General features: G+C 33.8%; 1 protein-coding gene across 1 annotated transcript in view; it reads left to right on the forward strand.

The window, feature by feature from the left end:
• LOC128226582 (neurogenic locus notch homolog protein 1-like) overlaps positions 1–12,005 on the forward strand; it is a 74,570-nt gene that overhangs the window by 38,096 nt on the left and 24,469 nt on the right. The window contains exons 33-40 of the mRNA XM_052936535.1: positions 1,536–1,649; positions 2,635–2,748; positions 3,650–3,763; positions 3,926–4,039; positions 5,393–5,503; positions 6,026–6,139; positions 8,235–8,348; positions 10,535–10,648. Coding sequence (XP_052792495.1) covers positions 1,536–1,649; positions 2,635–2,748; positions 3,650–3,763; positions 3,926–4,039; positions 5,393–5,503; positions 6,026–6,139; positions 8,235–8,348; positions 10,535–10,648 — 909 coding nt within the window. The remainder of the gene's footprint in view (positions 1–1,535; positions 1,650–2,634; positions 2,749–3,649; positions 3,764–3,925; positions 4,040–5,392; positions 5,504–6,025; positions 6,140–8,234; positions 8,349–10,534; positions 10,649–12,005) is intronic.

Below are 12,005 nucleotides of genomic sequence, written 5' to 3' on the forward strand. Positions count from 1 at the left end.
GTGGACGTAAACATACCGATTTCTGAGAATGTAAACCGTCCAAATACATCCGATGTTGTTTTCGATAAAAATGGCCGAGGAGCTCCGATTTACTTAGCATAATGATAATTGAGTTAATCGCCGGCGACCTTACACAATTTTTATATATCTTGAAGCCTATTTACTATGTATACCACAAAGCTTGCTGTAGATGGCTGAGCTGTTACGATTGTGGTTGTACTTTAGCTTGGAGTGACTCTATAAGTTATAATATTAGATTGGTTGTAAAACGTAACTTGTGCATGTATATGCACGGTCCCTCTTTTGAGAAGTACGTCACCAGAATGTTAAAGTTAAAGAAGTCTAGCTAATAAAAAACAAGATGTGTAAATATTGTATTGGTCTCTTGTACACGCATGCTATATTGTGCATATCAAAAGTGTTTTAGCTGACATGAACGCATGGTGAGGTTTTATGAATTAATAACAATAAGAGCATGTTTAGTAAAAGGTTTGATTAACCTCAATAAGGTTTGAATATGCTTGTGAAAAGCGGGTTTTCAATTAGAGCATTAAAATATTTTCTGAACATGATTACCACAATCTGTATATCTTGTTTTATAAACACATTGAAAATGTGATTCACGATCTGAGTATCTTATGTTATTAACTCATTCTGAAAATGGGATCCACAAACTGAATGGCTTGTTTCTAAACACTTTCTGACAAACTGGACGCCTTGTTATAAAACAATTCTGAAAATGAGATCCACAATCTGGATATCTTGGGTATTAACGTATTCTGAAAATGAGATCCACAATCTGGATATCTTGGGTATTAACGTATTCTGAAAATGAGATCCACAATCTGGATATCTTGGGTATTAACGTATTCTGAAAATGAGATCCACAATCTGGATATCTTGTTTTATTAACACATTCAGAAAATGGAATCTCCAAACTGGATGCCTTGTTTTATAAACACATTCTGAAAATAAGAGCAATAATCGGAATGCCTTGTTTTATAAACACATTCTTGGAGCCATAAACTCGACGACTTGTTTTAAAAACACATTCTGAAAATGGGATTTCCAAACTGTATGCCTTGTTTTATAAACACTTTCTGAAAATAAGGTCCATAATCGGAATGCCTTGTTTTATAAACACATTCTGAAAATAAGAGCCATAATCGGAATGCCTTGTTTTATAAACACATTCTTGGAGCCATAAACTCGACGACTTCTTTTAAAAGCACATTCTGAAAATGGGATCCACAAACTGGATGCCTTGTTTTATGAACACATTCTGAAAATAAGGTCCATAATCTGGATGCCTTGTTTTATAAACACATTCTGAAATCCACAAACTGGACGCCTTTTTTTATAATCACATTCTGAAAATAAAGTCCACAATCTGGATGCCTGTTTAATAAACACATTCTGGAATCGACAAAATCGACGCCTTGTTTTATATTTACATTCTAATAATGAGATCCACAAACTGGATGCCTTGTTTTATTTACACTTTCTGAAAATGAGATCCTACCACTATCCTTCAGATATAAATGAGTGTGTCTCATACCCTTGCCAAAACGGAGGCTTGTGTGAAGACAGAATTAATTCCTACATATGCCACTGCAATACTGGATTCACAGGCATGCGGTGTCAAACAGGTAAACTATTCGTAAGAAATCATTGATATTAGCGCAAACCGAGAGGGTTTATATCATTTTTATTCATGCGTGTATACCGCGTGATCAAATACGTCATGAATGCTAAGTCGGAAGGCAGCATTTTGCTTCATTTGACGACTTAAAAAAGATAACTTTTCTTCTCCTTTACCATTTTTAATGATACAATGCCGCTAAAAGAGCCCCGCCTTCGTTTTATTACCCAGGCTTGATTGGATGATTAGTTGTCTCAAACACCTCGACAAAACTGTTCTCAAAATAATGTTTAAACAGTGCTCTATCAGACTGCGTTTTTGTGAAAAGATTTGTCGGAGTGTTTTAAGAAACTAATCTCTCAATCAAACTCTGGTCAAGACCAAAGGCGGGACTCTGTAAGCGGCGTAGACTGCGCTTGGTTTCATTTAAAATGGTGACGAAATGTTACAAAAGTTATCTTTGTTTAAAGTCTTCATTCAAAGTAAAATATTGCCTTCCGACGTAGCATTTATGAAGCCATTTATAACCTGGTATACACACACTGTGTGCATAGCTCTATGAATTAGTAAGATGAGGTTTTTCTGACCGGCTTGTTAAATATTTACACATAAACATGGGGACGAAAATTCCCATTTTTTTAGTTTTTATTTTACAAAGTTAATTGGGCTAGATGTGAAAACAGTCTTTGGTGCCTTCTTATTTATTTTAAATATTTTCCAAAATGAATCACTATCTCGAACTGCAACAAGACAGCACCAATTATTTCTCCCGCCATTAAAGAATTGAAATTGAGTAGCTAGTAAAAGTATTATGGCCAGTTGCTCAGCTGTTTGATACTACAAAAGCTATAGATAAACTTAAACTCGGTGTTTAATCATTTTCACTCGAACTAACTCGGTTTTGGAAAGCTTAGCAATCGGCCATAAATTTACCCATTTTAATATATGCTTCTAGTTGTTTTACTTACTTAACAATCATATTTCATTTTCAGACATAGATTATTGTCAGCCTCCTCCTTGTCAAAACAACGGTGTTTGTCGTGACGGCTTAAACAACTTTACCTGTACATGTAATCCTGGTTTTACCGGCCACACTTGCGGGATTAGTAAGTCAATTATATTCTGTAGAAAATTACATTTCATACATAGAAAATGGTTTGCAGCTAACCATATAAAAATAAATATAGTTAGCCACTTGTTATATTTTGGTTGGTTTGCACGTAAAATAAATGTCAATGATTAACATTAACAATGTTAAAAATATTATTAAGTTTATCAAAGCCGAACAAATAACTGGTTTTATACAATTGGCTGCTGAATCGTATACACATATGTGTAGGGACAATTATGAGGTTATTAACTCGTTAAACTGTTTATTTTACTCTCATTGTAGTACTATTGCATCCAGTTGAGAACAGATACTCTGATTAATTATAATGAAGAGTTTCCCCCTAATCAGTTACTCTCTGAATATCTGAAATTGTAGATTTTTAATATATGATGCATATACTATTGCATCCAGTTGAGAACGGATACTCTGATTAATTATAATGTAGAGTTACCCTTAATCAGTTACTCTCTGAATATCTGAAATTGTAGATTTTTAATATATGATGCATATGCTATTGCATCCAGTTGAGAACGGATACTCTGATTAATTATAATGTAGTGTTACCCTTACTCAGTTACTCTCTGAATATCTGAAATTGTAGATTTTTAATATATGATGCATATACTATTACATCCGTTTGAGAATGGATACTCTGATAAATTATAATGTAGTGTTACCCTTACTCAGTGACTCTCTGAATATCTGAAATTGTAGATTTTTAATATATGATGTATATACTATTACATCCGGTTGAGAATGGATACTCTGATTAATTATAATGTAGACTTACCCTTACTCAGTTACTCTCTGAATATCTGAAATTGTAGATTTTTTAATATATGATGCATACGCCCTGCACCACATGATCCTCATACATGTTGTTTAAATACATGCAGATATAAACGAGTGCGTCAGTCGGCCGTGTCAGAACAGGGGAATTTGTGTCGATGAAATCAACGGTTACCAATGTATTTGCCCTGTTGGTTTTATGGGGCCTACCTGCGGTATAAGTAAGTTTTGTTTGCACAATTTTATTTAAGCTGTTATTGTTTACATTTAAGCTTAACTACAAACGAAGAATGGATAACATATGGACAACATAAAACAATTTAAATGTTAACATTTAAATGAAATGTAAAATAAATTACGTAATAAGCATTCTTGTCTTTCAGATGTTTTTGAATGCTCTTCTAACCCCTGCTTGAACGGAGGCTCGTGTATAGACGGATACAATATGTACACGTGCAGGTGTCGACCAGGATACACCGGAACCCATTGCGAAATAGGTAGATGCCCAAACAATGTTTTTTAAAAGTATTTTATGCATACTAATAACAATATATCAAACTATATAACAAAGGAGTCCGTACATTCGTCTTTGTACATATACCTTTTGAATATACGATGTTCTTAATATTGAGACAAGTGTGAGGTTGAGTCTTATAAACTAGCTCAACTCCCAGTTGTCCCCTGTTTCGTTGACCCTTCCAAGGCGGTTACCCCAATATTGGGACAAGTGTGTGGTTGAGTACTTATAAACTAGTTTAACCCCAGTTGTCCCCTGTTTCGTTGACCCTTCCAAGGCGGTTATCCTAATATTGGGACAAGTGTGTGGTTGAGTACTTATAAACTAGTTTAACCCCCCAGTTGTCCCCTGTTTCGTTGACCCTTCCAAGGCGGTTACCCCAATATTGGGACAAGTGTGAGGTTGAGTACTTATAAACTAGTTTAAGCCCTCAGTGATCCCCTGTTTCGTTGACCCTTCCAAGGCGGTTACCCCAATATTGGGACAAGTGTGAGGTTGAGTACTTTTAAACTAGTTTAAGCCCTCAGTGATCCCCTGGTTCGTTGACCTTTCCAAGGCGGTAACCCCAATATTGGGACAAGTGTGTGGTTGAGTACTTATAAACTAGTTTAAACCCTTAGTGATCCCCTGTTTCGTTGACCTTACCAAGGCGGTTACCCCAATATTGGGAAAAGTTTGTGGTTGAGTACTTATAAAGTAGTTTGAACCCTCAGTGATCCCCTGTTTCGCTGAGCTTTCCAAGGCGGTTACCCAAATATTGGGACAAGTGTGAGGTTGAGTACTTATAAAGTAGTTTGAACCCTCAATGATCCCCTGTTTCGTTATCCTTCCAAGGCGGTTACCCAAATATTGGGACAAGTGTGAGGTTGAGTACTTATAAACTAGTTTAAACCCCAGTGATCCCCTGTTTCGTTGACCCTTTCAAGGCGGTAACCCCAATATTGGGACAAGTTTGTGGTTGAGTACTTTTAAACTAGTTTAACCCCCCAGTTGTCCCCTGTTTCGTTGACCCTTCCAATGAGGTAACCCCAATATTGGGACAAGTGTGAGGTTGAGTACTTATAAAGTAGTTTGAACCCCCAGTGAACTCCTGTTTCGCTTACCCTTCCAATGCGGTGATAACAACATGTATTGATAAAGATATGTTGTGTTTGCATGTGTTATATATTTGTATTGTTCATACGGTCGATTCAATATTTTGGATTTTGGGCGTGTCCCTTTTTTCCATTGTATTTTAAATAAGAAAATAAAGAGCATTGGATACACTTGTATGAGAAATGAGACGTGTAAGTGTTATTACTTTTAACTTTATAAGATATGTAATCTGTTTAAGATATAGACGAGTGTACATCTTACCCGTGCCTAAATGGACTCTGTATTGATGGTTCCAATGGTTATACGTGCGATTGCTTCGATGGATATAACGGAACAAATTGTGGAATTGGTAAGGGTTTCGCGTATCATCTTTATTCTGCTGTTGTTTAGATTGTATGGAACATATAAGAAACATCAATTTATGTCGTGATATCGTCAAGATTTGAATTTATGGAATAGATTAAAAACATCCCTTTTTGTCGAGATGTCGTCATGATTTTAATTCATGGAAAAAATTAGAAACATCACCTTTTGTCCAGATGTCGTCATGATTTTAATTCATGGAAAAAAATATAAACATCACCTTTTGTCCAGATGTCGTCATGATTTGATTGTATGGAAATAAATGAACATATTGAGGAGTTAAGAAACAAATCAAAATATTTCAGTTGACAAAAACTAATATAGATAAAAGCAAAATAAATCAACGTAAAATTAGAATCAATTGCACAGATTAATATTAGCTACATACATGTATTACCGATGTGGAGTATTTGTGAAATGTGTTCGAAATGCATTTAATCATCTAATTGTTATTGCCATGATGTTAAATTGTTTTCTTAATGTTTTTTTTTGCTTTTGCTATAACTAGATATTGATGAGTGTTTGTCTACTCCTTGTAACAACAACGCAACCTGCGTTGACCTGGTTGGTGGTTATAATTGCATTTGTGCGCCTGGCTACACGGGATCATGCTGCGAAATCGGTACGTTTTTCATCGTGTCTCTTTTTTATGCTCTGAAAACAACAACATGTAGTCGCCGTAACTTCCGACTGTCCGATCTTCTGTTCGTCAGTCACACACCATGTGCGTAGAAAAAGAGAAAACGTTTGAGAAGAGTTTATTTTAAAAAAATGCAATTGGTAGCATACATTTCTTTAGAAATATGAAAAAATACATTTAATTTTGCTAAACTGTTTTTCAAGTAATTTTTATATATTTGAAGCGCTTTCAGTTTTGAAATTCATTACTTTTTGAAATAACAAAAATCTAGCAAATCCTACCCCTATTTATTAAGAAATTCCTGAATGACTTCAAACCTAAATCACTTTTGGCAGTACCTGAAATGAATAAATACGATTAACAGATTTAAATATAAACATGCACTTGCCATCCGAAAATGATACTTAAGTTATTTTACTGTTAATTCGTATTATCATTTGTGAGCCAGGTAATTCTTTCCATAAAACTGCAAGATATTCTTAGAAGCGTTATGTACATTATGTTCAGCGTGTTTTGTCCCTATAGCCAGGTAATTCTTTTTCATAAAACTCTAAGATTTACTAAGCGTTATGAACATTATGTTCAGCGTGTTTTGTCCCTATAGCCAGGTAATTCTTTTTCATAAAACTCTAAGATTTACTAAGCGTTATGAACATTATGTTCAGCGTGTTTTGTCTCTATAGCCAGGTAATTCTTTTTCATAAAACTCTAAGATTTTCTTAGAAGCGTTATGAACATTATGTTCAGCGTGTTTTGTCTCTATAGCCAGGTAATTCTTTTTCATAAAACTCTAAGATTTACTAAGCGTTATGAACATTATGTTCAGCGTGTTTTGTCTCTATAGCCAGGTAATTCTTTTTCATAAAACTCTAAGATTTTCTTAGAATCGTTATGAACATTATGTTCAGCGTGTTTTGTCTCTATAGCCAGGTAATTCTTTTACATAAAACTCTAAGATTTTCTTAGAAGCGTTATGAACATTATGTTCAGCGTGTTTGTCTCTATAGCCAGGTAATTCTTTTACATAAAACTCTAAGATTTTCTTAGAAGCGTTATGAACATTATGTTCAGCGTGTTTTGTCTCTATAGCCAGGTAAGTCTTTTTCATAAAACCCTAAGATTTTCTAAGCGTTATGAACATTATGTTCAGCGTGCTTTTGTCTCTATAGCCAGGTAATTCTTTTACATAAAACTCTAAGATTTTCTAAGCGTTATGAACATTATGTTCAGCGTGTTTTTGTCTCTATATGATTTGGACATTCGAATTTTCAGTGCATTTTTCAAATCTTTACTTGAAGGTTTACCAAGCTCATGGAGAAGTAGAGTTTATTATTGATGTTTATTTTTTCATGAATTACACATTCACCATCCATCACGTCATTGTGGTGTTAATTAAGGAATGAATTGCGGGGATGATGTCATTATCAGGGTATGAACGCAATTGCGTTGGTCAATGTGTGTGGAGTCCGAAGGACTCCATGCGTACTTTGACCAACCCAATTGCGTTCATATCCCCGATAATGACATCAACCCCGCAATTCATTCCTTATATTTACACCAATAGTTCATTATTTCATTCAAGAATTGTTAAAAATATACTTCATTTCATTTAAGAAAACCTTTCAGTAATCAGTTTTTACCCATTCTGCAAATAGAACGACCCGACTATAACCGGAAACATTTTTTTAAATGACGTCACAATAACGCGGGAAAAGATCAACCACTTGAAATCACTTTAAAACGTAAAATTGAAACACTTATGGTACCAATATATTTAAAATATAATAAACTAACACTTTCAAAAATGTTGATCTATATTTTACGGGACCTGCAGACACAATACAACCAATAACAAGATCAATAGCTTTCATGGATATTGTTATGCAATGAATTACGATCAGAACATATCCGAAGATGTTGCGTTCATCGATTGATGAACGCAATTGCCGAAAGGCAGTTCATTTAAGGAATGGAAGTTGAGGTGTAAATATTACATAATAAACTTTAGATGTTGTAAAATCAGTCAATTTACTCTTTTCAAGAAAACAACTTTTTTGATGTTTGTTTTACACTTCAGACATCGACGAGTGTGCGTCTCATCCGTGCAGTAATGGTGGTCTGTGTATAGATCAGATCAACTCGTTTATTTGTGTATGTCCTCCAGGCTACACAGGGAGGTTTTGTCAGATTGGTATGCTTGAATTGTTTACCTGTCGATATTCTGAGCTGTGTTTATTATCAATGTTTCAAAAAATAATCTTAATGAAAGCCCTACTCAAAAAAATGACACCCCACTGTACGAAAATATAAAAAAAAATCCTTTAGGTTAAAATACAATTATCGGATGCCATACTGAAAAGGGACTACGAGAAATCTCATATTATACCGTATATAAAGAATTATAAATATTCATATCTTTTAAAAATATTTTTTTTTGTATTTAATTGAAAGTTTATAAAAATGTTGAAGAAATGTTGAAAACATCGCATAGTTGAAAGGTAAACAAATCTCCTGAATACGGTTATTACTTTTGAGGTATATCTCAGAAACTTTACAATCCAAAGAATAGTTTCTAGCAAGAAATTTACCAAAATGCATCTCATGTTAAATTGGAAACGAAATATCGGGCATGTCACGACTATTGAAAGGTTCAATATTTCTTATATATCAAACAATAAAAGAGTTCAATCCCTTCTCTAAGAGTAAAGCTTTAATGATATAACTTCAGTGAGGATGATGTACATTTGTTTGAAATAATTTCATTTGATACATTTTTAAAACAAAACAATTTACATTTCATACATATGACGAATGAGTGACAGCTGTCAGTCGTCAACAGTAGTCCCCTACATCCAGTGTGTCTATACCACGTGAAAAATTGCGTCATAAATGCTACGTCGGAAGGCAACATTTTGCTTCGAATGAAGACTTTAAACAAAGATAACTTCACTTTTTCTTCAGCATTTGAAATAAAACAAAGCGCAGTCTACGCCGCTTATGGAGCCCAGCCTTCCGCCTTTTCCCAAAGTTTGATTGAGAGTCTAGTTTCTTAAAACACTTCGACAAACCTTTTCACAATACGGCCGTCTGACGGAGCACTGTCAAAACATTATTTTGGAACTAGCCACCTTATCAAACACCGGCAATAAAACGAAGGCGGAGCTCTTTAAGCGGCATAGTCTGCTCTTTGTTTCATTTAAAACGGTGTAGTAAAAGAAAAGTTATCTTTGTTTAAAGTCCTCATTTTAAGCAAAATGCTGCCTTCCGACGTAGCATATATGACATAATTTATACTTGATTTACACACACTGACATCTGAACTGACCTATGTGATCAAGATAGTATTCTACGAGGGCCAAGCCGAGTTGCGTGGTGTTAAACCATACTATTTTTTCCAGGAATTATGAAAATAACAATTTAGAACGGGCATTTGGTTACATTTATCTTCCACTCTCACTTATGGAAGATACTTATCTAATATAAAACTTAATAATAAAACTAGGGCATACATCCCTTGTTATAATATTAAAATACCTGATACAAACTTGTAAAATGAAATATATAATCAGCAATATCATATTTCTTGTATATTCACAGATATAAATGAGTATCTTGTATGTGCTGTTTGCAGATATAAATGAGTATCTTGTACGTGCTGTTCGCAGATATAAATGAGTATCTTGTATGTGCTTTTCGCAGATATAAATGAGTATCTTGTATTTGCTTTTCGCAGATATAAATGAGTATCTTGTATATGCTATTCGCAGGTATAAATGAGTATCTTGTATGTGATTTTTGCAGATATAAAGAGTATCTTGTATATGCTATTCGCAGGTATAAATGAGTATCTTGTATGTGATTTTCGCAGATATAAAGAGTATCTTGTATATGCTATTCGCAGGTATAAATGAGTATCTTGTACATGTTATTCGCAAGTATAAATGAGTATCTTGAATATACTATTCACAGGTATAAATGAGTATCTTGTATATGCTATTCGCAAGTATAAATGAGTATCTTGTATATGCTATTCGCAAGTATAAATGAGTATCTTGAATATGCTATTCGCAGGTATAAATGAGTATCTTGTATAGTCTATTCACAGGTATAAATGAGTATCTTGTATATGCTATCAACAGGTATAAATGAGTATCTTGAATATGCTATTCACAGGTATAAATGAGTATCTTGTATATGCTATTCACAGATATAAATGAGTATCTTGTGTATGCTATTCACAGATATCAATGATAAACTTGTATATGTTGTTCACAGACATAAATGAGTATCTTGTATATGGTATTCACAGATATAAATGAGTATCCTATATATTCTATTCACAGATATAAATGAGTAAATTTCATATTCTATTCACAGTTATAAATGAGTGTGCGTCTAACCCCTGTCCACCCTCGGTCCCATGTGTGGATCTTGTGAATGCCTACAGGTGTGATTGCCCCCAAGGTTATACAGGTCCATTTTGCACGATACGTGAGTTTACTTTTTGTTGCATTTTTTCTCACCAAACTTGTAGCTTGTGCTTATGCGATACTCATCCGTCCGTCTCTTAGCAGTTTAAGGTGCGCAACTCTTGAAACAAAGAGCTTTAAGGCCTAGTTTAAGGAATGTTTGGCATGATAATCACCTGCTGTGCATCTCCTGCTAATAGCACTGGTGTCGCGGTAGGGGCCAATTTCCTGTGTATTCGTTTATTGGCTCAGTTTTGATGTTGTTGTATTTTATTTATTTTTTTTTTTTTTTTTTGGGGGGGGGTGGGCGTCACTTATAATAGGTTTAAACTAGACCTTTATGGAGTCTCATGGATGCGACATGTATTTTGAGGCTTTTGGCAAAACTAACAAATGAAATAATCATGATAGTAATGAAATTTGCGTTCTAATATGTTTCACATTTCTTTAAAAGAAATGCCATCGGTGCCTCATTCTTGGCATATACTAATCTAAATTTTGCATAGCAGCCATCGCTTTCGTTCAAGCTAGTTTCAACTGCATTTATGGTTTTCCTTTGTTATAAAGATTCCATGTTTAATTAACAACTAGTTGAATTATGTATACGTTAATAATTTGTGTAATTTTAACAAATTTATATTATATTGTTGAGGTTTGATTGGTACTTGTAAAAATATGGCTTATCCTCGGACTGGAGTATGAATAAAGCATTTAGTTATCTGATGAATACATGTTTAGAAATTAAAGTAATATGAATTTTTAAGATATGCAGCTACATGCAATTAATTATAATTGTTCATTACGAAAACTTGCATAATTTTAATTGTATAATATTATAAAATTAAATTATGATTTAATTGATTGATTGATTAAGAAAAATCTTTTTTTGGATAGATAGATAGATAGATTGATTGATTGATTGATTCAATCATTCATTAATTCATTCATTCATTCATTCACGCACGCACCAACAACCCATCCATCCATCCATCCATCCATCCATCCATCCATCCATCCATTCCATCCATCCATCCATCCATCCATCCATCCATCCATTCATTCATTCATTCATTCATTCATTCATTCATTCATTCATTCATTCATTTATACATCAATCAATAAATAAACCATCCGTTTGATCAATCATTCATTCATTTATGAATTGCTTTATAATTTCATAATTTTCCATATTTCATTTATTCATCTAGGTTAAATACGCCTTTCATTGATGCATTTAATGTATTATTTGGTATGTTATTGTAGGTAAACATAAGGACAAAAGTACATTTAATTACTACTGATAATAAATCAACACCTAAAAATAATAAATTACATCTAAAGATAAACGTTTCAGACAAAATATAATATTTTAATAAGAT

This window comes from Mya arenaria, chromosome 1 (assembly GCF_026914265.1).
Source record: "Mya arenaria isolate MELC-2E11 chromosome 1, ASM2691426v1".
NCBI classification, from domain to species: Eukaryota; Metazoa; Mollusca; class Bivalvia; order Myida; family Myidae; genus Mya; species Mya arenaria.